The following is a 27,110-nucleotide window of genomic DNA, read 5'->3' as shown; positions in this document are numbered from 1 at the left end:
TTTTTTTCTGCAGTTCTAGTCAGGTAGAACAGTTCTACTTTGGAACAGAATTTTTTCTTCAAAAGGGGGCGTGTCCGGCCACTGACGCCTGATTTGAAAGTTTCCACAGTGAAAACGTACTCCAAACTGAAGTAGAATGGAGCAAGTGAAGATTTTTGTAGAACCGAAAAAACCTGTTCTACACATTAAAAAATCAGGCGCAGGTTACAAATTAGGCGTCAGGCGTCCAGAACGAGGTGGGGGGGGGGGGAAGGGAAGTTATTAAATTCTATAATAAATCCTTATTTATACTTATACAAATATTATACAAATAAATCCAACCTGAATAAACATTTATAAGCACAGAAAAGATTAAATAAACCAACTTCCTACCTGTGTGAAAGTGCTTCAGGCAGGCCTTTCGGGACCGAAGGCTGAACGGGCCGGCCCGAGACTTCGGGCAGGGCCCGTCCCCAGCACCAGGTTTACAGGTAGGTGGCGTTGGGTTGGGTCGGGTCGGGGAGGTTCGGGTCGGCGGGGAGGGAGAGGGAGAGAGGGAGGGGGAGAGGGAGAGGGGGAGGGAGAGAGAGAGAGAGAGAGGGGGAGGGAGGGGGAGAGAGAGGGGGGGAGGGAGGGGGAGAGAGAGGGGGGAGGGAGGGGGAGAGAGAGGGGGGGAGGGAGGGGGAGAGAAGGGGGGAGGGAGGGGAAGAGGGGGGGAGGGAGGGGGAGAGAGAGGGGGGGAGGGAGGGGAAGAGAGAGAGGGGAAGGGAGGGAGGGAGGGGGAGAAAGAGAGGGAGGGAGGGAGGGGGAGAGAGGGAGGAGGGAGGGGGGAGAGAGAGGGAGGGAGGGTGGAGAGAGAGGGAGGGAGGGAGGGGGAGAGAGAGAGGGAGGGAGAGAGGGGGGGAGAGGGAGAGTGAGAGAGAGAGGGAGGGAGGTCAGGTCAGATCCAGTCCGGGAGCGGGAGTCGGGTCGGGTCAGGTCGGGTCCAGTGGGGGGGCGTCGGGTCGGGGGGCAGGAGCGCGGATCGGGTTGGGTCCAGTCGGGGGGGCGGGGAGCGGGAACAGGAGCACGGGTCGGGTCGGGTCCAGTCGGGGAGCGGGAACAGGAGCGCGGGTCAGGTCGGGTCCAGTCGGGGAGGCGGGGAGCGGGAACAGGAGCGCGGGTCGGGTCGGGTCCAGTCGGGGAGGCGGGGAGCGGGAACAGGAGTGCGGGTCGAGTCGGGGAGCGGGAACAGGAGCGCGGGTCGGGTCGGGTCCAGTCGGGGAGGCGGGGAGCGGGAACAGGAGCGCAGGTCGGGTCGGGTCAGTCGGTGGGGGGGAGGGCACCGGTGTCGGGTCTGGTCCGCAGGCAGGGGGGGGCGGGGAGCGGGTGTCGGGTCTGGTCCGGAGGCGGGGGGGGCGGGAAGCGAGTGTCGGGTCTGGTCGGGGGGGGGGAGCAGGAGCTGGCCGTGGGAGGAGCCTTATTCACGCAGCCCCAGTGAGGCCATTCAGCCAGGGCTAGGGGCTGCGTGCTTCGGGCCCCTCCCACACAGTTCGGCGCCTGGAGCTACTGCACTTGCGTGCCCACTGTAGCGCGCATGTACAGAGGTCCCGGCACTGTTTTCAGCGCAGGGACCTGGCTCCGCCCCCCCACAGCTCGTGCTGGCTGCGCCGAGGGCCAGAGGACCTGCAGGGAGGTGGAGAATACCGAGGATTTTTTTAGGCACACTTTGTGGCGCGAAAAACGGGCATCCAGGTCGGGACTGCGCTGTTCTAGGCGCGTGTGGAAACTTGGGCCCCTTGGAACTATGTTAATTGGAACTGTTGTAGAACTGATCTGTGTTATTTGTATCGACCAACAACTGAAAACCTTATCTGGTGTCAGAAGGAACATCAATATATGGCAAGATACACTACAATCCACTGGAAAGTATATAAAAAAAGATACTGCAAGCTTGAGAAGAGAATGTAAGGGCAGTGGAGTAGCTAACCACCAAGTCCTAAGAACTATCGGCCAACAATACAAAGAGGTGACGATGCACCAAGATGGTTACTCCAGTCCTCCCTGGATAACAGCTTGTTCATCCCATGTTCTGGACCATGCTCCGCAGTTGTAAGTATGTTTTTAACTGTTTACATAGTCAAATAGCCGCCAATAAACTGTCTTAATTAATATCAGTCTCTGTTAGTGCCTCGGCCCAGGGTTCAAAGAACCAACATTTATATCTCACAATCTCTACAACTCCATAACGGTGTCCTATTGGCTGAACAAATATGCGTTACTTTCCATTGAAATTTCCTAGCTAAAACAAGAACTGGAATAAGAGTTTAAAAATCCAGAGATTAATACACACTCTGTTATTCATTGAGTAAAAGATGCAGAAGGAAAATCATGTAGAAAGAACTTGCATTTATATAGCACCTTCCACATCACAAAGTGCTTCATGGCCAATGCAGCATAATCACTATAGTAAGGTAGTTTAACAAAATGTTTTACTTTGAATAGTGTGTGGGTTTGTGAGCGGGTGGGTAGTTAAAAGCGCTGAAACTGACAGCGCGTTGGGAAGCTGGCTTCAACCCGCTGGCTTCCGTCTTGAATTCGGTCATGTTAGACAATGCATGAGAAACCTGCCTCGGGAGAGGTTGGTAACCTAATTCAAGTAATTTATAGATTGTTTACAGGCTATTAGCAACCTTTTTTGACCTGAAGTTGCAGCTTTTACTGGCTGTTCGCAGGATTCCCGGGCTTGCTGAACCTCGCCAGTGAAAGTAAGGTGAGAGCAATTGTGGAAGCTGAACAAATGACATTTAAAAAAAGTCAGAACTCACACTTGCTTACTTGCCTATTGGAAAAGGCTTTTGCCGACACCACTTGCGCTGAGAGTTGCTTTGGGGAGTTTGCAGGTGATTTCTACAACTTTGGAAGTCACTCTCACTATATTGAAGGATTGTGCCTCCGATCTCTACTTTACTTCTGTCATATACCAGATCTGCATGGGTGCCACTTATGCTATTTCACCTTGGGCCTCAGATGAGGACCAAGATGAGCACCAGCAGCAACAACACTAGCAGCGCCAGTAGTAGCCTTCTCCTCACCTACCTGCAGCTCCACAGGAGGCGATACCCCCCAACACAGGGCATTATAGGTAGAGGATCAACTTCCTGGACATGACTGAACACCAGTGCCTCTGGAGGCTCAGAATATTGCGTCAGATTATGGAAGACATTTGTAGCTTGCTGGAAGAAGACCAGCTGCAATTAGACCTGGTGGACATGTGTTTCCAGTGGCTGTCAAAAGTCACCATTGTCCTCAACTTCTTCACCTCAGGCTCCTTCCAGGGATCTGAGAAGACATTTTCAGAATCTTGCAGTCAGTCACCCAGAAATGCATCATCCAGGTGACCGATACCATATATGTTAAGGAAGGCACTTATGTACACTTTTCCACTGATGAAGCCAGTCAGACTGGCAGGCTTCCCACAGGTGCAGGATATCATCAACTGCAAAGATGTGGTCATCAAGGCACCCGCAGATCACCCAGGAGTGTTTGTCAACCTGAAGGGCTTCCAATCTATCAATGTGCAGCTCGTCTGCAACCACAAAAAGATCATGCAAGTGTGTACCAGATTCCCAGGGTGCTGTCATGATTCATTCATCCTGCGCCAGTCCACCCTCCCTCAGCTCTTCGCAACCTCCAATTAGACTTACTGACTTGCTGCTTGGAGGCAAGGGGTATCCACTGAAGACATGGCTAATGCCACTCTTGTGGAGGCAAAGCAATGAGGCCGAAGAGCGTTACAAGCCAAATGACGATGAGGTGTGTAATAGAACAAGCAATCTGGATGCTGAAGATGCGCTACAGATGCCTGGACAGATCTGGAGGAGCTCTTCAATATGCACCAGCCAGGGTATTCAGAATGATCATGGTATGCTGCGCTCTGCATAACATTGCGCAGCAGCAAGGATTGGAGCTGCAAGATGAGCAAGGCGCAGAGCATCTTCGGAGGAAGAGAAGGAGAAAGAGGAAGTGGAGTAGGAGGAACATGAGGGGGAGGAGAAGGAACCTGAAGTGGACATGGCAGCAGCAGCGGCGCACACTGCTGCCCGGGAGGCCCAGGATGGCCTCATAATGGCACGATTTATTTAGGTTGCACCAGTGCACCTATATGGCTTCTTCTTAGACGGTCCCTCGTATCGAGGATGACTTGCTTCTACACCAAAAAGGGATGAGTTCACAGGTGTTTTGATGAGGATATTCCAGGTCGTGAACTACATGCTGAAGGGTGGAAGATGCCTGTGCGTGGATTTTTTTAACGTGTGGTGGCCGTTGCACACCAGCCACCACACAGGCTTGACAGAGCGAGGTCTTGGTCCAGTGGCAAGGATTAACCAAGACAACTGGAGACCAGCTCTGCTGCATGGACCTAGTGCGCACACATATCGCAGTGTGGGCTGGCCCGTGCTGCCCTGGGCCCTCGCCTCTTCTGGGCCCTGAACTCATGCCTCTCCTGGGCCCCGATCACGTCGCTCGTGGGCTCCGATCTCTCTCTGCTCCTCTGCCCCAGTCATTCGCTGCACCTATGCCACGATCTCTCGCCGCACCTCTGCTGTACCTGGGCCCCGCCAAAGTTCTGCCCACATTCCAATCGGCGACCTGGGTTTTGCACCCAAATGCTGAACCAACTTTCAAGTCTCCCACAACCCTGCCCCCCGCCACAAAACAGTCCTAAAATACCAAACCATTCCTATTGCACACACCCATTGCTCGAGGTTAAATAATGTCTTACCATTCACTCCAACTGACAAGGCCACTTGCCAGGCAGCAGGCAAAAATGGACAAGACAGGGAAAGTGGTGCAAAGAAATAATTTTATGTGGCACAAAACTAAACAGAAACTTAACAATCTAACATTTTAAAACACCTTTGTGCATTTACAATTGTTTAATCTTCCTCTTCCTACAACTCCTATGCCTTGCTTCAGCAGAGGTAGAGGCACGCTGCTCACTTCCCTGTTCTGACTGCTTAGATACTTTTGGCAGATGTCCTCTGGGTTTTGGAGCCTGTGATGACCCTGCTAAAGACTGCTCCTCCTGCACCTGTGCAGTGGTAGACTTAGCTATCGGGATGCGAGGCAGCATGTGGGGCTCTGACTGAGGGGGTGCAACAAGAAGTGGGAATGCTGAGCAGAATCCCCACTTCCATGTCCCTTCTCACCATCATCCCTCTCATGGCCCAACCACGCTTCCCTGCTAACAAGGAGTTGCAGAGCACTTTGCTGCACATCAGTGGGGCAATGAATGGCCAAATCTAGGTTTCCATCCATCCTAGATATGGCTGCATTCAGGGTGTGCAAGCTGATGTTCAGAGCAAGTATGCACTCATTTGAATGGCGCATTTAATGCTCCATGCAGGTGGCCACCCTTTCCACGGATGAACACATCATTGACATGACCTGCGACATCATGTCTGTCATGATGGAGATGTACTCCTCCATTCTCTGTACAATTGAGCACATCGCGGTTGGGAAAGCTGCCAGAACCTCCTGCATTTTCTGTTGCTCAAGAATCATCTGCTTTGTTGGAGCATCCTGCTCCCTCCGACGAGGACTCTCCACTGCTGTCCTGGTCTCCACCATCTGCTCTTGTTCACATGTGATTTGAGGAACACCAGGTGACAACACTACTTTCTCACTTAGTGGACTCACCGATGTGTGTGTATTTGTGCTAATGCTTGGTATGCATGGGTCGTATGCACCCTCCGAATCCGCGACCTCCTCTGAGGAGTCATCTTCCTCCTCTGGCTAGACAGTGGGGCATTGACACTTGATGGGCCTGTGGGAGAGTAAAGACATGAATTAGAACTGTTATGTTTTGTTACGATTATGCACATGATTATATTTCACTGGCTGCTGACATCAAGTCAACATGAGTGACTATTGTATGCCATGTGGCTGTATATTTAATCACCAGGTAACTGGGAGCTCCGCCCTCTCCATCTCCAACCGCCAGCAGCTCTGCAACGTACCACAACTCCAGTGGCTCCTACTCTGATGAAGTGAACGGTGTCATGACTGGAGGGCCACCACCGGTTCGCTGCCTCTCCTGGGTGTTCTGTGCTCTCTTCTCCTGCAAGGAGGGAAACAAGAGACCTTTGAGTGAGAGTCAAGGAATGAGTAGATGGGATGGATGGACAACATCTGTTGAGAGTGACTTTGAGGGAGAGACGTAACACTGCATTAAGATGAGGGCGAGTGTCAGTGCTGGATAGTCAGATGAAGTGTGAGTAAGTGCAAAGACAGTGAGGGAGGGGTGTGCCTGCCAGGCAGGTTGGTGAGGAGTGATGTGCAGGAGTAGGCTTGGGAAGGCAGCGTGAGGGGGTAGGGGTGATACGCACATCAGGATGTGGGGCAATGTGGCATTGTACTCACCTTTCATGACCTCATGAGGTCGTTAAAGTGTTTTCGACATTGTATCCAGGTCTTGCCAACACCACTCCTGCTGCTCACTTCTTCAGCGATCTCCAGCCATGCGTTCTTAATCTAGCCAGCTGGCCTCTTCCTCCCATCAGCAGGGAAGAAGATGTCCCTGCAGGCCCTGACTCCTTGGAGTAATATCTCCAAGGAGGCATCACTAAATCTTGGGGCTGCTTCATGTCTTTGAGCCTGTGTATTTCAGGTTAGAGCTTTATCAACTTTTCCCAACAGAACTAACTCCACTCCAACAACCTGTATTCCACCTCTATCAGCATTCAAGTGACATCTGTGCATTGCTCCTTTAAATAGCTCAAGTCATGTGTGACATCATTGGACCCACTCCAGTTAATGGTCTGAAAAAACAGAAGTCTGATTAAAATGCAGTGACTTTGTTAAAAAGCCACAGCAAAACGCACTTCTCCAACTTCAGGGTTTCCGACATGATCCACAGCTTGAGACTCAAAGGTAAAAATTCAGCCCACAGTGACCAATTTACAAACAGCAAGGTGCCACAATCATCAATGTGATAAATGACTAGATAATCATTTTTCTTCCAGTGATGTTCATTAAGGGATAATTTTTTGCCGGGACACAGAGAGATCTCTCTTACTCTTCTTCATATAGTCCCATAGGATCTTTTACATCCACCTGAGAGGTAGACAGCATCTTGGCTTAACATATCATCCAAGAGACAGCTGCCTAGAAATTGGATTGCTTCCAAATTGGGGAGTGATTCCAGTGTAAGCAGAGTCCGGAAGGGAGGCAATCAGGACGGGGGCAATCAGTTGCTGTCAACAGTCCATGAATTTAATGTGGAGCTGAGAGGAGCACTCCTGCTCTTTCCGGCTCCTCCATAAGGTAAGTAAAACAATTAAAATTTTCCAGAGAAAATGTCCAGCGATCCTTTTAAGGTGCAAGCTGCGGTCAGTCACTCATGAATATTGCAAAGGGGGCCTCAAACAAGTGTTAAGCGCCCTATCTGCATATTTCTTCATTACATTCCTCCCTCTGCCTCTACACCGAATGACTTCTCATCCCTGGTGATCTCAACCTCCATCTCAATTCATCATGCTCTCTCTCCTCTGAGTTCATTAGCCTCCTGTACTCCCTTAATCTCTCCCAGGTAAACTCCCCAAACCATATTCACAGCCAGCCCCTTGACCTTGCGATCACTCATGGCCTCGCTACTCCCATCATGTCAATTGCAGATAAGGCCATCTCAGACCACTTCCTTGTATCGCTCTCCATCCACATCCCCCTTCCACAACCCCCCCCCCCCCACCCAAAACCCTACCTCCTTCTGTGTCCGACCCTGGAAAAAACTCTCTCCCGACTCTCTTACAACTGCGCTTATGAACTCCCAACTGTCCAGCCTTTGGCCCTCCATTCATCATATCTCTGCAGCTACCGATCTGCTGAATCACACCCTCACCACTAGCTTTTTACTCTCTCTCACCCTGGCCATTCTCCCTGGTACAGCCTTGATCTTCACTCCCTTAAGTCCAAGGGATGTAGACTTGATCGGATATGACAGACAACTGGCTTAGCCATTCACCGCCAGATCTGGCTGCATCACATAAAGCACTATCAGGTCCTGCTCTCGTCTGTCAAAATCGCTCACTGTTCCAGAATCATATTGGAATGTAAAGATAAACCCTGGCTTCTATTCTCCACTGCTAACCATCTTTTCAAACCCCAGTCTTCACCCTCACCTCTGACAATAAGTGTGAGGAGCACATAGACTTCTTTGTCCCTAAAATTGAGACCATCCATTCGTCCGTCTCTGCCTCATCCCTTTCTTTCCCTAGCCCACTGGGCCAAACTTCATCTAAGGAAGCCCCCCGCCCTAGCCCTGACCTCACATCTTTCCCCAGTTTCTCTCCGATCTCCCCTCATGACCTTTCCGAGCTCATCCTGTCCATGAGACCCACTTCCTGCTCCCTTGACCCTATTCCCACCAAACTGTTGACCACCCAACTTCCATTTCTGACTCCCATGTTAGCTGACATTGTTAATGGTATGCTCTCCTCAGGTACTGTCCCACTCTCCTTCAAATCTGCCTTCATCACCCCTCTCCTCAAAAAACAACCCTCGATCCCTCCGTCCTTGCAAACTACCGCCCCATCTCCAACTTCCCTTTCCTCTCCAAAGTCCTTGAACATGTTGTCACCTCCCAAATCCGTGCCCATCTTTCACGCAACTGCATGTTTGAATTCCTCCAATCCAGTTTTCGCGCCTGCCACAGGACCGAAACGGTTCACATCAAAGTCACAAATGACATCCTTTGTGACTGTGACAAAGGCAAACTATCCCTCCTCATCCTTCTCAAGTTGTCTGCAGCCTTTGACATAGTTCACCACTCTATCCTCCTCCAAAACTTCTGCACCATGATCCAGCTGGATGGGACTGCACTTGCTTGGTTTCATTCATATCTATCCAATCATAGACAGAGAATCACCTGCAATCTCTTCCCGCCCCCACATCGTTAACACTGGTGTCCCCCAAGGATCTATCCTTGACTCCCTCCTATTTCTCATCGAACATGTTGCTCCTTGGCGACATCATCGGGAATCACGTCAGTTTCCATATGTACGCTGATGACATCCAATTCTACCTCACTATCACTTCTCTCGACCCCTCCACGGTCTCTAAATCGTCAGACTGCTTGTCATCCAGTTCTGGATGAGCAGAAATTTTCTCGAAATTAAATATTGGGAAGACCGAAGCCATTGTAGCTAATGTAACACCACTTTTTTAAAAAGGAGGGAGAGAGAAAACGGGGAGTTATAGACCGGTTAGCCTGACATCAGTAGTGGGGAAAATGTTGGAATCAATTATTAAAGATGAAATAGCAGCGCATTTGGAAAGCAGTGACGGGATCGGTCCAAGTCAGCACGGATTTATGAAAGGGAAATCATGCTTGACAAATCTTCTACAATTTTTTGAGGATGTAACTAGTAGAGTGGACAAGGGAGAATCAGTGGATGTGGTGCATTTGGACTTTCAAAAGGCTTCTGACAAGGTCCCACACAAGAGATTAGTGTGCAAAATTAAAGCACATGGTATTGGGGATAATGTATTGACGTGGATAGAGAACTGGTTGGCAGACAGGAAGCAGAGAGTAGGGATAAACGGGTCCTTCTCAGAATGGCAGGCAGTGACTAGTGGGGTGCTGCAGGGCTCAGTGCTGGGACCCAAGCTATTTTCAATATACATCAATGATTTAGATGAAGGAATTGAGTGTAATATCTCGACAGAAAGCAAAGAGTAGGAGTAAATGGGTACTTTTCAGAATGGCAGGCAGTGACTAGTGGGGTACCGCAAGGTTCTGTGCTGGGGCCCCAGCTGTTTACATTGTACATTAATGATTTAGACGAGGGGATTAAATGTAGTATCTCCAAATTTGCGGATGACACTAAGTTGGGTGGCAGTGTGAGCTGCGAGGAGGATGCTTTGAGGCTGCAGAGTGACTTGGATAGGTTAGGTGAGTGGGCAAATGCATGGCAGATGAAGTATAATGTGGATAAATGAGAGGTTATCCACTTTGGTGGTAAAAATAGAGATACAGACTATTATCTGAATGGTGACAGATTAGGAAAAGGGGAGGTGCAACGAGACCTGGGTGTCATGGTACATCAGTCATTGAAGGTTGGCATGCAGGTACAGCAGGCGGTTAAGAAAGCAAATGGCATGTTGGCCTTCATAGCGAGGGGATTTGAGTACAGGGGCAGGGAGGTGTTGCTACAGTTGTACAGGGCCTTGGTGAGGCCACACCTGAAGTATTGTGTACAATTTTGGTCTCCTAACTTGAGGAAAGACATTCTTGCTATTGAGGGAGTGCAGCGAAGATTCACCAGACTGATTCCCGGGATGGTGGGACTGACCTATCAAGAAAGACTGGATCAACTGGGCTTGTATTCACTGGAGTTCAGAAGAATGAGAGGGGACCTCATAGAAACGTTCAAAATCCTGACGGGTTTAGACAGGTTAGATGCAGGAAGAATGTTCCCAATGTTGGGGAAGTCCAGAACCGGGGGTCACAGTCTAAGGATAAGAGGTAAGCCATTTAGGACCGAGATGAGGAGGGACTTCTTCACCCAGAGAGTGGTGAACCTGTGGAATTCTCTGCCACAGAAAGTGGTTGGGGCCAATTCACTAAATATATTCAAAAGGGAGTTAGATGAAGTCCTTACTACTCGGGGGATCAAGGGGTATGACGAGAAAGCAGGAAGGGGGTACTGAAGTTTCATGTTCAGCCATGAACTCATTGAATGGCGGTGCAGGCTAGAAGGGCTGAATGGCCTGCTCCTGCACCTATTTTCTATGTTTCTATATCTTTGTAATCTCCTCCAGGCCCACAACCCCTCCCCCCCCCCCCGAGATGTCTGCGCTCCTCTAATTCTACCCTCTTGTGCATCCCCGATTATAGTCGCTCAACCATTGGTGGCCGTGTCTTCTGTTGCCTAGGCCACAAGCTCTGGAAATCCCTGCCTAATCCTCTCTGCCTCTCTTTCCTCCTTCAAAACGCTCCTTAAAACATACCTCTTTGACCAAGCCTTTGGTCACCTGTGCTAATTTCTACTTATGCGACTCGGTGTCAAATTTTTATCTCATAATACTCTTGTGAAGCATCTTGGGACGTTTCACTACGTTGAAGGCGCTATATAAATACAAGTTGTTGTTGTTGTGTTGATATAGCTTTTTCTAAACTTTGGAGGCTTTCAAAATGAAGATCAGGATGGGAGGCGCATTGGATGCATTTGACAGTACATCAGAAGAGGAAGACCATCACCATTGGCTGTAAAGATCTTTGGGACATCCGGTGGTTGTGAAAGCGCTATATAAATGCTATTGTTTTCCTCCCAAGCTGCTCCCGCAATACCTGCTGGCAAGCTCTCTGCCCTCATGATGGCCAAGTTGTGGAGCATGCAGCAGACTGCCACGAAATGGGACACCCACTCCGGAGTGAATTGAAGAGCTCCTCCTGAACGGTCAAGGCAGCAGAACCATTGCTTTAACAATTGTCTGCTGGATGAGCTTTCTCTTGGCAGCATGGCTCTCATTATATATTGCTGGCCACAAGTGGTGGGGTTGCAGAGGGGTCATCAGCCAGGTGTAGAGCGGATAGCCCTTGTCTGAGTAGTCGCTCTCAGTTTGACGTGGTGGCTGGAAGATTGCTGGTGCACCATACTGGCACAGGATGAAGGCATTATGACTGCTGCCAGGATACTGGACATTCACCATCATGATGTGCTGGGCATGGTTGCACACCAACTGCACAGTAAGAGAGTGGTAAGTAGCCTTTGCGGTTACAGAACATCTCAGGATTGGTATGCAGCACCTGTGTTCAGTCGATGGCGCCCTGCACCATGGCGAAGGCTCATATCCTGGCAAAGCAACATGCACTCACCTCCTGCTTCTCTGTTCAGAGCAGCAAAATTATGCCACGGAACTACAGTGGTATGGATGTTGGCATCTGATTTTCTGTAGTCAACCTTTCATGGCAGAAAAGTCCCCCCTCCAATGCTGATAACTCACCCATTGCTGCCAAACCCTAGGACTTCCACCACAGTGTTACCAAACTCCAGTGCTCTCATCCCAAGTCCTAACAAATCCCAAGATCCCTACTCTAGTGCTATCAAACCCGAAGGCCACTACCTCACTACTGTCACATTCCAAGAATCTCCCACTGCAGTAATTCCAATCTCAAGGATCCATAACTTAGTTCTGCCAAATCCTAAGATCATTTCCCAGTGCGACCAAAATCCAGGAACGGTGGCAAAGCTATCCAGGGCCTTAGGGCCTCCCACCTGTATTACAAAATACGGGAATTGCCACCACCAACCCCACTAAACTTTTCCAAACATTAAATTCCTCCACCAAAGTGCTGCTAAACGTCTGGACCCCACCCCCGTTCTATTGAAAGCCTGGACCACTACCACTGCAATCAAAGACTGGATCCTCTTCCCAATGCTACTAAATTCCACAACCAGTCATCCACCTCCATCTTGCTCTGTATTCTATGTTAAAAAGGTAAGAGACAAAAATTGCATGGACAGATTATCATGATTAATTATCATCGTAATTATCATGATCAAAGCCACTGATTTAGTTTTCACTGAAAAATCAATGGAATCAAGAAATTCAATGTCCAAAGCACTGGTGAAAATTCCTGGATTCTAAGTAGCAAAACACAATTCATTTATTTCGTCACCATGAAACAGTAGCCCTTTTAATATTACATTGAATGTTACATGGTTTAACAGCCCTGGGATCTGTTAGTATATATATATCTATATATAAATATATAAAATAGCAACATTCCCAAACGTGTGTACTCTCCAGTTTGAAAAGTTTCCATATTTGGCTACTCTCTGTTTCCAGTTTTGAAGCCAATATTCTATCCAGCACCAGATGTTACTTTTCTACTCCATAACTCCCTACCTTAGAAATTAATCATTGATCTGGAGCCTTGTCAAAATCTTTCTGAAATTCCAAATACGTAAGTGCCTTTCTCCTGGGCACTAGGTGAGTGATGTCTTTAAAAAAAAACACCGTAAAGTTAGTTGTATTGGACCTCTCTTTCCTGAAACCATGCTGAGTGTATTTTTTCATGTTCCAATCGTCATGAACCTCTGTTAGGTTTAGAAATCTAACAAAAATGTCAGTTAAATCTTCACTAATTTCAGTCCCTATCTTCTTTTAAGATTCGTGGGCACAAGTTGTGTGGACCAGGTATTTTTGCCTATTTTAAGAATATCTATCTTTCCAGAACCATATCCATTGTTATTTCCATATTGTCTAGCTCTTCCTCTGCTTGTCCTAGAAAACTGAATTCTGACTTTTAGAAAATTCCTCTTCTCTTCCTGCAAAATTTAGATGTAATTACTTAATAAATCTGCCATTCTTTGTCCCCCACACTTGAGCTTGCCTTTCACCCTTTGTTTACTGAAAAAATATTTGAAAAACTTGTTTATTGCTGAGATGTTCTCAGCACTACTATATTCCATGTTTCTATTTGCTTCTCGTTACTTTTTTAGCTGCTTTTATTACTCGTTATAATTTACCTAATTCTCTTAGCTACTAGCTTATTTGTACTTTATAAATCTTTCTGCTTATCCCAAATGCTATTCTTTATATTCCTACTTAACCACATTGCCTTGCTTGCCCCTTAATCTGCTTTGATTGGAATGAATTTTACTTGTAATCTCATCATATTTTGCTAAATACATCCCGATTTTCTACTGCAGGCGCTCTAACCATTAATTATTGTGTTACAATAGAGTTTTTTTATACAAACTCATTGCACTACCTCAAAGTCTGCTGTTTTAAAGGCTAATACTTTATATTGCTTTCCTTTTGCATACCCTCATGAACATTATATTTCTATGACATGATGATCTCTGAATCCTAGATGATCGCATTATGTACCCAACTATTTACTGAAGATTAGAATATTTCAATGCTCTCCTTGTTGGCCTCCCATCGTCCACCCTCCATAAACTCCAGCACACCCAAAAATCTTTTACTCGTATCCTATCCTGCACGAAGTGTTGCTCACCCAGCAATCCTGCAGTTACTGATCCTCATTAGCTTCTGGTTCTTCAAGGCCCCCAAATTTAAAATTCTTGTCCTTGTACTTAAATCTCTCCATGGTCTTGCTCCCATTATCACTGTAACTGCCTCCAGCCCTATAACCCCCTCCCTCAGAGCTCTCTGTTCCTCTGACTCTGGCCTCTTGCACATTCCCACAACCCCTTCTCCCCCATTATTGGCAGATGTGTTTTCAGCTGCCTAAATCTCAGGCTCTGTAGCTCCCTCTGTAAACTCCCTCACCATCTCCTTTAAGACACTTTTTTAAATCCATGGGCTATATTTTAGTCTGAGCCTGTTTACAGCAGCAGCCTTTGGTAAGTCCCTGGAGGGGGAACTGGAACATGCTACGCCGGCCGGGGGGGGGGGGGGGGGGGGGGGCGGGGGGGTTGAATCGTGACTGCTGTGGAGTAAGAGGAACAGTTCTGCATCAACCCATGCCGAGAGGCTGCAGTTTGCAGCTGGGCCCTCTAGGCCCAGAACTGCTCAGGATCATCCAGCATGGCCATTAGATGTGTCCTAAATGCAACAGTCTTCCACCTCCCAAGTTGTTGAAGCACGAGGATAGGCAAACGTACACAGAACACAGGCACTACGACCCTGCACAAGGGTGATCCATAATTATTTCTGTAACTGTTAGATACAGATTGGAGTTAAGTTGGTTGAGAAATTTGATTTTGTTCTGGATTTGGTGTTGCTGTTTATATTTGTAGTGAAGTGAAGGCAAGACCCATAAGACTGGACTTAAGGAAGGCAATTGATAAGGATTGTGGAACCTTTTTGGAATGGGAAGAATAATTCACGTGAAACGCTCTTTGAGGAGCTGTTCTCTGAGCACTGGCAGCTAGGGGCACTGATGGTCGATGTCTCTCCTCCTCTTAATGTTGCTCCTCCTCCTGCTGTTCTTGCTGTTCATGATGGCAAAGTTTGAGTACATGGATCAAATGACCACAAGTCTGGATCTCTGCTTAAGACTGTATTGCAAAGATCCTTCCGAACGGTCCAGGCCGCGAAGCGTTGCTTTAGCATGCCAATTGTCTGCTCAATTATATTTCTGATGGCAGCATGACTCTTGTCATAAGAACATAAGAATTAGGAACAGGAGTAGGCCATCTAGCCCCTCGAGCCTGCTCCGCCATTCAACAAGATCATGGCTGATCTGGCCGTGGACTCAGCTCCACTTACCCGCCCGCTCCCCGTAACCCTTAATTCCCTTATTGGTTAAAAATCTATCTATCTGTGACTTGAATACATTCAATGAGCTAGCCTCAACTGCTTCCTTGGGCAGAGAATTCCACAGATTCACAACCCTCTGGGAGAAAAAATTCCTTCTCAACTCGGTTTTAAATTGGCTCCCCCATATTTTGAGGCTGTGCCCCCTAGTTCTAGTCTCTCCTGCCAGTGGAAACAACCTCTCTGCCTCTATCTTGTCTATCCCTTTCATTATTTTAAATGTTTCTATAAGATCACCCCTCATCCTTCTGAACTCCAACGAGTAAAGACCCAGTCTACTCAATCTATCATCATAAGGTAACCCCCTCATCTCCGGAATCAGCCTAGTGAATCGTCTCTGTACCCCCTCCAAAGCCAGTATATCCTTCCTTAAGTAAGGTGACCAAAACTGCACGCAGTACTCCAGGTGCGGCCTGACCAATACCCTATACAGTTGCAGCAGGACCTCCCTGCTTTTGTACTCCATCCCTCTCGCAATGAAGGCCAACATTCCATTCGCCTTCCTGATTACCTGCTGCACCTGCAAACTAACTTTTTGGGATTCATGCACAAGGAATTTGGTTGCCGGGCGTGAAAGTTTAATTTGTTTTAATTGCCGGTGCTTTTAGTGTCCCCCCTCCCCTTTTATAGGGGGCACTGGAAAAATTTGATTTTAGCGCCAAAAAAAAACACACAACAAAGAAAAAAAGGGCCTTGTAAATGTCTGCTGTGTCATCCAGGGCGGGTGGCACGGTTTAATGTTTTATGTTTTACAGGTAGACTCTAAAAGAGTTTCATGCACAAGGACCCCCAGGTCCCTCTGCACCTCAGCATGTTGTAATTTCTCCCCATTCAAATAATATTCTCTTTTACTGTTTTTTTTCCCAAGGTGGATGACCTCACACTTTCCGACATTGTATTCCATCTGCCAAAACTTAGCCCATTCACTTAACCCATCCGAATCTCTTTGCAGCTTCTCTGTGTCCTCTACACAACCCGCTTTCCCATTGTTGTAGGCCAACACTACAGCTGTGCCCAGGTTCCTGACAGGAGTTATGAACCGAGACTGAAGAGGATAGCCCTTGTTGCCCAGTAGCCAGCCTGTAACCAGATGGTCTGGTTGGAACAAAGGCAGCACAGAGAACTGAGGAAGGATAAATGTCATAACTTCTGGTAGGAAACCGGCACAGACCTGCATGATGCAATGCCTGTGGTTACAAACCAGCTGGATGTTGAGGGAGTGCCGGGCTGGTGATGGGAAGCATGCAAGGTAATGAGTGTAGCTTATGGCACCTTGGACCCAGGAAAGGTTGCCATGTGTGCAAAGCCTCATGCTCTCTCATCCTACTTCACTCTGTCAATGGGGCAAGAGATGTCGGTATTCTTCCTGGTGTAGAGCGCTTCGGTCAGCTTGCTGCAAACTGGCAGGCATCGCTGATGTCACCTGTTGCAGCCCTAAAGGAGCCTGTGGCACAAAAGTTAAGCGACTAAGGGACATGGTGACCTTGACAACACAGGTAGTGCTGTCTATACCCTGGCATGAGGCTCCTGCATGTGGCTGGAGCAGGTGATATCACTGACTTACAGCCTCATTTGTGAAGTAAAGGTGCCAGAGACATTGCTCCTCTGAGAAGTTCATATAGGAGAAGTGTTTGCTGACAACCCGCAGTATTCTCTTCCTCCTTCTTCTGTGAGCAGCTCCTCATGTTGAAAGGCAGATGTACCAGGCCCCCCATGACTGCAGTAAAACTGTTTAGTAGGAAGTGCAGCACTGGCAAAATCTTCTCGCAAATAGAATTAGGTTTTCAGTTAGAAAACAGACCAAAACACGCTCAAATGTTAACCACCAGGCTCAAGTGACAAACCAGTAACTAACCTGTAAGTAATGGATGGGCCCTTTAAATAGTGCTGCTGGAGGATCGTTCCTGCCTGTCCCCTATGCGAGTTTAGCACGGGGCGAATCTGCAGCTGGGACATGCCAATATCGGAAAAACTATAAGTGTACCATCCTAACTTGAATATTTTATCCATGGTGGATGCCTTTTGGAACAGCCAGATTCAATATGGTGGATGGCGCACTTCCAGCTCGTAATAAGTGCGCACGCCTCGGCCGCCAGATTAAATGCTTTTTTTGCGCTTGAAAAACTGACGCGACGCAGTCGAATTTCTAGCATCGGTGCGGGTGTTTAGTTTTGCAGCGTTAAAATCACAACCCGCTGTCTTCTTATCTTGCCTCGGTTGAGCTGTACTCCGCCAACTTTGTACAGCTGGTGTCCACAAACAAAACAAATATCCTCTCTCCTCTCTGATATCGCCATATTGTCAGTGCGACCGTTACAAAACCGATCCCGAGCCCAACCAGGGGCGGGGGCGCGCATGGGCGCGGGAAGGAGCGGGGACAGGGCGCGCATGGGCGCGGAGAGGGGCGCGGGTGCGGTGCACGCTGACAGCACGCGGCAGCCGTTTGACGATGTTGACGTGGGTCCGCCCGTGTGATGGGCGGTGAGAAGCGCACGTCAGTCAGGAGGCGGCGTCCGCCCTGACGTTCTTCTCCGTATCAGTGCTGGCCGAGAGAATAACGCTGAATGAAAGTGACTGGCCAGCGGAGATTATTGCACACCAGCCACTCGCATGTTGTTTTCCTGGCAGCTTGCACAATGGAAGGAGCTGTGTGAAGAGATCTAACTTACCCTGTACGGGGTTAATTTTTAAAATGTTCTAAATATTATAAATGTGTTATTTTATATTTATTCTACCCGGAAAAGCTGATTGAATGTTACATTTCTTATTGTTATTTTTTTTTTAAATCTCCGATTTGCTGTAGTCGACCTGCTCATGGCTGAAAAGATCCCAACGGGTATGGCTAAGAAAGCATCCCGGTCCACAGCGTCCCTTCCCCCGGAGCCCATAGAGATCATCAGGAGCAAGGCTTGTTCCAGGAGGGTAAAAATCAACGTTGGGGGACTTAACCATGAAGTCTTGTGGAGGACATTGGAAAGGTTACCCCGGACTCGTTTAGGGAAACTGAGGGATTGTAACACGCACGAATCCCTGTTGGAGACATGCGATGATTATAACCTCGATGAAAACGAGTACTTTTTTGATCGCCACCCGGGGGCTTTCACGTCGATTTTGAATTTCTACCGCACTGGGAAATTGCACATGATGGAAGAGATGTGCGCGCTGTCCTTCGGCCAAGAACTCGATTACTGGGGGGTTGATGAGATCTACCTGGAGTCCTGTTGCCAAGCCAGGTACTACCAGAAAAAGGAGCAAATGAACGAGGAACTGAGGCGTGAGGCTGAGACTATGAGGGAAAGAGAATGCGAAGAGTTTGATAACTCGTGCTGTCCTGATAAAAGGAAGAAGTTGTGGGATCTGCTCGAAAAACCCGGCTCCTCAGTGGCCGCTCAGGTAAGGTGCTGATGGGCTTCCCCATGAAAAGACATAGTCAGCTTGATCCTTTCACCAGCACAATCTTGCAGGCAGATACAGTCATACGCTGAATGAAACAAACCTAAATTTCAGTTCATCTTTTTAATTGAGTCACTGTTAAAGATGTAATATCGCCGTTTTCTTTACACATTGGAGTTTTAAATTGTTAAACTTCTGAACCATTTGCCATTGCGTATTCACCAAGGCGTCATTTCAAACGAATGACAGGGACAGCGCCGAAGCCCGTTGTCATGGTGATTTGACGGCTTGTAAATATTACTTGTGCTGTTTGCAATATCTAATACTTTAAATGGAAACGACGCAGACTTTTATGGTAATGTTAGAAAAGTTGAAGTATGTCGATAGGATTCATGTGACAGTTTTGAATACTGCAAGGAACACGATTATATGTTTGTGTAATTGTGTGATTTACGATTCATAAACAGACCACCATTCATCTGTGCTTTTCTCGAGCACAATTTCAGATTCGTTGCGGCGGTAATAACCGAACCGGTCTGGGTGGACATGATCGAAAGGATTGATGGAAATGAGGACGACGCGATTAAACCTGTTGGGTGTTTGTCTGTGCACATTACCATTCTAGCGCAGAACCAAATCGGTCGGTTTACGATTTGTTCCCTGTCTTCAGAACACAGTTTTATTACATCTTAAATATTCCCATTGAGGAATTCCTTTTTGAGTATTCATTGCTAGTTTATTTTGTCGTGTTTTTTGCTTCGTTAACCTCCGCCCCCGCAAAAAAAAAAGAAACCAACACACAAGAAACCCATCATCATCATAGGCAGTCCCTCGGAATCGAGGAAGACTTGCTTCCACTCTTAACATGAGTTCTTGGCTGGCTGTACAGTCCAATAGGAGAACCACAGTCTCTGTCACATGTGGGACAGATAGTCATTGAGGGAAAGGGTGGGTGGGACTGGTTTGCCGCACGCTCTTTCCGCTGCCTGCGCTTGATTTCTGCATGCTCTTGGCAATGAGACTCGAGGTGCTCAGTACCCTCCCAGATGCATTTCCTCCACTTAGGGCGGTCTTTGGCCAGGGACTTCCAAGTGTCAGTGGGGATGTTGCACTTTATCAGGGAGGCTTTCAGAATGTCCTTGTAACATTTCCGCTGCCCACCTTTGACTCGTTTGCCGTAAAGGAATTCCGAGTAGAGTGCTTGCTTTGGGAGTCTCATGTCTGGTATGTGAACTAAGTGGCCTGCCCAGTGGAGCTGATCAAGTGTGGTCAGTGCTTCAATGCTGGGGATGTTGGCCTGGTCGAGGACGCTGATGTTGGTGCATCTGTCTTCCCAGGGGATTTGTAGGATCTTGCGGAGACATTGTTGGTAGTATTTCTCCAATGACTTGAGGTGTCTACTGTACATGGTCCATGTTTCTGAGCCACACAGGAGGGCGGGTGTTACTACAGCCCTGTAGACCATGAGCTTGGTGGCAGTTTTAAGGACCTGGTCTTCAAACACTCTTTTCCTCAGGTGGGCGAAAGCTGCACTGGCACACTGGAGGCAGTGTTGGATCATGTTGTCAATGCCTGCTCTTGTTGATAGGAGGCTCCAGAGATATGGGAAGTGATCCATGTTGTCCAGGGCCGCGCCATGGGATCTTGATGACTGGGGGGCAGTGCTGTGCGGCGAGGACAGACTGGTGGAGGACCTTTGTCTTACTGATGTTTAGCGTAAGGCCCATGCTTTCGTACGCCTCAGTAAATACGTCGACTATGTCTTGGAGACTCGGCGACTGAGCCTCCCGACTGGGCCTCCTGCAGTGACAAGAAACCACAAGGATTCTGTTCCACAAGATATTCATGAGAATATCATCTAGAGTTAAAATTAGAATTTCATAATATTTAGGAATCTAATCTGGATCATTATAACAATTAAAGTACATAATTTCACACATTTTCCTATTTTGGTTTAAAGTCACACAAAGCTAATCACTCAGATATCACTAATATAATGGGCCAATACAAGTTGCATCTTATAATATTCAATGATTGTTATTACAGCAATGTGAAGTACAAATCAACATTTCTTTGTGTTCCCTAAAGTAGGCAATGCAACACATGATTGCTTCCTTCCTTTTACTGAACAAAAAATGTAGAATGAATGCCTAATGAAAAAGTACCCACAGAAGTCTGGAAATAAAGGAAAGTTCCAATTAATTTGCCGCTATAGTTAGGCTCTACCTCTTTGCTTGATTTAAATAGAGCAAAGTGCAAGGAAGGAGAGGGGCCCACAGGCAACACTCTCTTGGTTTGCGGTACACTCCTTTTCTTAATTTCTTCATAGACAAACTGTTAGTGCCTTTCTTCATTTCTGAAATGCAATATCTCAACTCGCATTTCTCCAGCTCTGCAATACATTGCTTCAATACCATTCTTTCATCTCTAACACTCTAAAGCTGCGATTATATTGCATTAGTGTTCTGCCAACAGTAGGCGCAAAGTGTGATTCACAACTGGCAACATTCCTGTTATGTTACTTGGCTGACAATTATGTCATGGCCAACAGAAGGTAGTTCAGAGCAGTTTTCTGGTAGATTTTTAAAAATGTTTTAACAGCACAGATGGTAGCATTTGCTTTCTTAAAACACCCAAAACAAACTGCTTAAGTTTCTATAGTGCACAGAAGGCCCAACTTCCTATCAGGACAACCCATTTTGATACTCCATTGGAATTATACTCCACATGTGTCAAACCCAAGTGGAAACTGTCGTGCAGTGATACGAAATAACAGTATAACTGCACCCAAAGGCTGCAGTTATTTTGCAGCTAACAGTTCCAAGTTATTATCTGTGAAGTGCATTGCACAGCCCAGAGTTGTGTTGTCAGTTGTGCATCCAGCCAGATCTCAATAAAATCAACCATAAAGGAGCTCTGCATAAATGTTTTATGTGTGCATGTGCAGAGCTCTGCTCACAGGACTGTTCATTCTTAATGTTAGGAGAGCACGTAATGCCTTCTTTCATAGCATTAAAAATATTATTTACATTTTAAAATGCAGCTTTGCACCAAGCTGGGGTTATGCTGCAGCTGATGCAAACTCTAACCTGTGTGAGACAGCCTCCTCACATTGCTTGGCTTTAGTGTGCTCTGGTCTCAAAATGGAATCTAGTACTCAAGTTTATGCTTTTGTATTGATGCTTACCCAAAATTGTTTCACATCAACAACAAACTGGCAGTATTACTGTAGACTAACTCACCTGATGTACCAGGTGCTTTTGTGTCAGTTGCTTAACTTTTTACCTTGAATCACTGTATTCTGTATATATTTAATTCTAAACTGTTTGTATGTATTCCCACTTCTAAGCTTGCGCCCATGTCTCCTGGTTCTCGGGTTTGTGGCAATGTCGAACAGATTGAATTTCTGAATCTTGACCACATGAATAATATTTCTCCTGAGCCTTGTCTTCTCCACATTAAATAATCCAGATTCTTCAACCTCTAATCGTCGCTCAAATGTTTTAAGCTATTTATCATTTTGGTTGCCCTTTTGCTGCAGTGACTCCAGCTCCTGGATATCCTTGCTGCAGTATGGCGAGCAAAGTATACACAATACTCCAGGGGGCCAAAATTGGCAGACATACCGCTGACATACCGCCCAAAATCGCGAAATTGATCAAAAAATACCTGCATACTGCCCACCTTCCGCCTGGTGAGAAATTCATCAGTTCCATACCGCCGGGAGGTATGCATGGTGTCTGCCCACACAGAGCAGCCTACAGGACCGCCCAAAAGTCCAATATTGGTAGCATACCGCCGACATACCACTGGAGCTGCACACCATCTGAAAAAAGGTGGTTTTATGCCGATGGTATGTCGGTGGTATGTAAACCCCCCCCCCCGCGAGATATAGTCTTCCCCCACCGCCAGCGATCTAGTCCTCTTCCCCAGAGATCTAATCCCCCTCCAGAGATCTAGTCCTCTTCCCCCCCCCCGCAGAGATCTAATGCCCTGGAGATCTATTCCCCCCCCCCCAGAAAAACGCGAAAATAAATAAATAACAATATAAGTATTATAAATAAATCAAATACACTGCACAAAACAATTAAAAATCTACAGTTACCTGCAATCTGACATCGGCAGTCTCTGGTCTCCATATTGCTCTTCTCGGGGGGCGGCGGGGCGGTGGGTGGGGGAGGCGGAGGTCGATGGAAGAGTGCCGGTGCGCAGAACTGGGGACCCAAAGAGTCCCGAGTCCCAGACAACTTACCCTGTCCGTCGCACTCTGCTGACGCACTGCTCATGACCACCCGGACCAATGTTGCCAGCACTCCGCCCCAGTGGTACCGGGCGGTGAAGATTGACCGACCACTGCGAGACCACCAAGAATTGGACGGTCCACCAATTTCGGCCTCTAGGTGTGGCGGGAACAGTGTTTTATATAAACTCATTATCACCTCCTGGGATTCATGCTTTATCTCTACAGCTGTACATCCATAGATTCAATTAGCTTTCCAGAACGTTGCCACACACTGCACTGTTGATTTCAGTGAGTTATCCAGCAATACCCTCAGAGTTCTCTTCGGTTTTGTTTCTCATATCCTAGAGTCATTTAGTTTATATTCCCAACTTTTATTTCTCTTACCTGGTCTCATTACCTTACATTAAATGGCGTTTGTCACACATCAGTCCATCTTCCGAACCTAGTCAGATCCCTTTGTATTTGGTTTGCTTGGTTTGCTTGTTCCCTGTTATCAGATTTCCTTCTCACAATTTGGTGTCTTCTACAAACTTAACTTTGTTCTGTCCCCAGTTCCAAATCATTTATATAAACTGTAAATAGCAAAGGGGCTAGTGATCCCATGTCATATCAACACAGCTCCACTCATAGAACCATCCTTTGCTTTCTTTTGTTTAGTCAATTTTCAATCCACCTCAGGAGCTTGCCTGCTATTCCATCTTTTTCTACCATGCAGGTTAATCAGTATCTAAATATACAATATCACAGAACTTCTGTTGTCAACAACATCTATTATTTACTCAAAAAACTCCAGTAAATGTTTCACACAATATGTTCCTTCCATAAATCCACTGTACCTATCTAGGTTTTTCATTATCCCAGTTTTCAGGATGCAATCCTACACATTATCCACAATAAAAATATTAGGCCTGTAGTTTGCTGGGTTGTTCATATGCCTTTTTAAAAAAATATATAGTATTATGTTAGCTATTTCCCAATCCTTGGGCATTACTGCATTTCTAATGATTCCCCAAATAAAATGACAAGGTCGTTGCCTTCCTTTAATTTCTTCAGCATAGCAGTGACCAACACCTTATCTGAAATTTCTATTTATTTGCGTGCTTTCACCACACCTAGAAATTACTTCTGGAAATTCATCTTCTATGCTGGACAGACTGCCTAGGAATGTACAAAAGGAAAATTACTTCAACATATTTGCTACTCCCTGGCTTAGTTTATATCAGGTCACCATTGGGATCTTCAATGACCCCACTGTTCCCTTTTTACCTGCTTCAAATATATTTATAGAAATGCTTGCTATTTAAAAAAAAATTCTGCTATCCTAACCTCATTTTCTATCGTAGATTTTCTGGCCAGTTTCTTAACCTCCATTACCTTCTTTTTATTTTCACTTCTGTGTACAATGCGACCCGTAAACTAATAATTTAGGAGCAATCTCTAATTTGACTTTAGCTGCAGCATTTTTTGCATTACTGCCCACGTCACTCTTTTCTTTTTTTTCCCTCTGTTCTGTGCTCTATGTATAGTAATTCTAAACATGATCCACTTTTCTTTAATACTTTTCTCCTTTAATAGTGCTGCCCAGTCCAGTTTCCTTAGCTCATCCACCCCCTCAAATCTGCCTTTCTAAAGCTGAATGTTTGTACTGTACTCACTATGGGTGATTTTCTCCAACAATTCTCTGACCAGTCTGCTGTACCTTGGTCCGAAGAGCAGTGGAAACCCCATTCTCTTTTCCATTATGAGCCGGATCTTAAACTTCATCATATTGTGGTCACTGTTGTCTAGGTACTCTCTGACTCTTACCTGCTCTACCATGCCTGGTTGTTTACTTAATTTCAGGTACAATATCACCTGATGATAAGAACATGAGAAATAGGAGCAGGAGTAGGCCATACGGCCTCTCGAGCCTGCTCTGCCATTTAGTACGATCATGGCTGATCCGATCATGGACTCAGGTCCACTTCCCTGCCCGCTCTCCATAACCTCTTATTCCCTTATCGTTTAAGAAACTGTCTATTTCTGTCTTAAATTTATTCAATGTCCCAGCTTCCATGGCTCTCTGAGGCAGCAAATTCCATAGATCCACAACCCTCTGAGAGAAGAAATTTCTCCTCATCTCAGTTTACATGGGCGGCCCCTTATTCTAAGATCATGCCTTCTACTTCTAGTCTCCCCCATCAGTGGAAATATCCTCTCTGCATCCACATTCAATAAGATTATGGCTGATCTTCGACCCGTCCGATCTCTATACCTCTTGATTCCCCTAGAGTCCAAAAATCTATCTATCTCAGCAATGGCTATACTCAACGATTCAGCATCCACAGCCCTTCGAGGTAGAGAATTCCTTAGATTCACAACCCTCTGAGTGAAGAAATTCCTCCTCATCTCAGTCTTAAATGGCCGACCCATTATGCTGATGATGTGACTATTTGTACCGTCCTTTTTCGGTCCTTCTACACCTGCGTCTCCTTGATCCCCTCGAGACTCTGCCCCCGATGCCTCCCGCCCGGAACCGGAAGTGGGTCCCAAACCGGAAGTGGGGCCCTGCAATCAGTCTGACCACGTTGTAGATTCCTCGGGTTGTAGGTGCTGATCCTCCGACCCGACCACATTGTTGATTCCTCCGCAAGCCTCCGAGCGACCGCCAACTGGGGGAGAGAAAGAGAGGCTGGGGAGGTGGTGCGGGAGAGAAAAACAGTGGGCAGGGAGCGAGATAGCTGAGCAGCAAGCCCCCGAGCCTCCTGCTAAGCTACAGGGGCGGTGTGTGGCAGGGTCGGAGAGAGAGCCTGGGGGGGGGGGGAGAAGAGAGAGAGAGACTAGGCGGGGAGGTGGGAGAGAGAGAGAGAGACTGGGGGGGAGAGAGAGAGACAAAGTGGGGGGGGGGGCAGGAGAGAGAGAGAGAGAGAGAGAGAATTTAGTGGGGGGAGAGGAGAGTGAGACAAGAGGGGGATGGGAGAGAGAGCCTGGTTGGGCGGGGGGGGGGAGAAGAGAGAGAGACTAGGCGGGGAGGTGGGAGAGAGAGAGAGAGAGAGAGAGACTCGGGAGGGGCGGGGGCGAGAGAGAGACAAGAGAGAGAGCCTGTGGGGGAGAGAGAGACTAGTGGGAGGGGGGGAGAGAGATCCTGGGGTGGGGGGAGGAGAGAGAGCCTGGGGTGTGGGGGGGTGAGAGAGCCTGGGGCGGGCGGGGGGGTGAGGAGAGAGAGAGAAGAGCCTTGGGGGGAGAGGGGAGGAAGAGTGAGAGCATGGGGGGGGGAGAGGCGGGGGGAGGAGAGAGACAGAAGAGCCTTGGGGGGGAGGGGAGGAAGAGTGAGAGCCTGGGGGGAGGAGGAACCTGGGGGGGCGGGAGGGGGAGAGAGAATGAGAGAGCCTGGGGGAGGGAGAGAGAGAGCCTGGAGTGGGTGGGGAGGGGTGGGGGGGTGCGAGAGAGAGCGAGAGCTTGAAGGGGAAAGAGAGAGACTGGGGGGCGGGGTGGGGGGGAGAGAGAGAGACTAGAGGCAGGGGGCGGGTAGAGAGAGTGCAGTGTGGGGGGAGAGGGTTGGAGAGAGCGAGAACCTGGGGGAGAGAGAGAGAGAGAGAGAATGGTGGGGGAGAGAGAGATTGGGGGGAGGGGGCGGGAGAGAGCCTGGCCGGGGGTGGGGGAGGGGAGAGAGCGAGAGAGAGCCTGGGTGGGGGGTGAGAGAGACTGGGACGGTGGGGGAGGGAGGAGAGAAAGAGAGATAGAGTCTTGGGGTGGGGGGGGGGGGAGGGGAGGGAGAGAGAGCCTGGGGAAAGAGGGGGAGCCTGGGGGCGGGAGGGGGGGAGAGAGAGAGACTTGGGGGGGGCTGGGGAAACGGGAGTGAGAGAGCCTGGGTGCAGAGAGAGAGGGAGCCTGGAGGAAAGAGAGAGAGAGTGAGCCAGGAGTGGGTGGGGTGCGGGGGGGGGGGGGGGGGAAGGAGGGCGGAGAGAGTGAGAACCTGGGGGAGAGAGAGAGAGAGAATGGTGGGGGAGAGAGAGATTGAGGGGAGGGGGCTGGAGAGAGAGCCTTGGGGGGGAGGAGAGAGAGCGAGAGAGAGCATGGGGGGCGAGTAGATAGACTGGCGGCGGGGGGGTGGTGGTGGGGGAGGGAGGAGGGAGAGAGAGCCTGGGGGTTGGGGGGAGAGAGGGAGACTGGTGTGGGGGAGAGAGAACGCTGGGGGGAAAGGGGGTGGGGAGAAAGAAAGTGAGAGAGAGAGACTAGG

The 27,110-nt window shown here is 48.0% G+C and overlaps 1 protein-coding gene across 1 annotated transcript in view; it reads left to right on the top strand.

Annotated features, from left to right (window-relative positions):
- Positions 1–18,069: 18,069 nt before the first annotated feature.
- Positions 18,070–27,110, top strand: part of kcnb2b (potassium voltage-gated channel subfamily B member 2b) — a 528,359-nt gene continuing 519,318 nt past the window's right edge. Inside the window, exon 1 of the mRNA XM_070875283.1 lies at positions 18,070–18,648. Within this exon, the coding sequence (XP_070731384.1) occupies positions 18,070–18,648 (579 nt within the window). The remainder of the gene's footprint in view (positions 18,649–27,110) is intronic.

This window comes from Pristiophorus japonicus, chromosome 1 (assembly GCF_044704955.1).
Source record: "Pristiophorus japonicus isolate sPriJap1 chromosome 1, sPriJap1.hap1, whole genome shotgun sequence".
NCBI classification, from domain to species: Eukaryota; Metazoa; Chordata; class Chondrichthyes; family Pristiophoridae; genus Pristiophorus; species Pristiophorus japonicus.
This window is presented reverse-complemented; position numbering and strand designations above follow the sequence as displayed.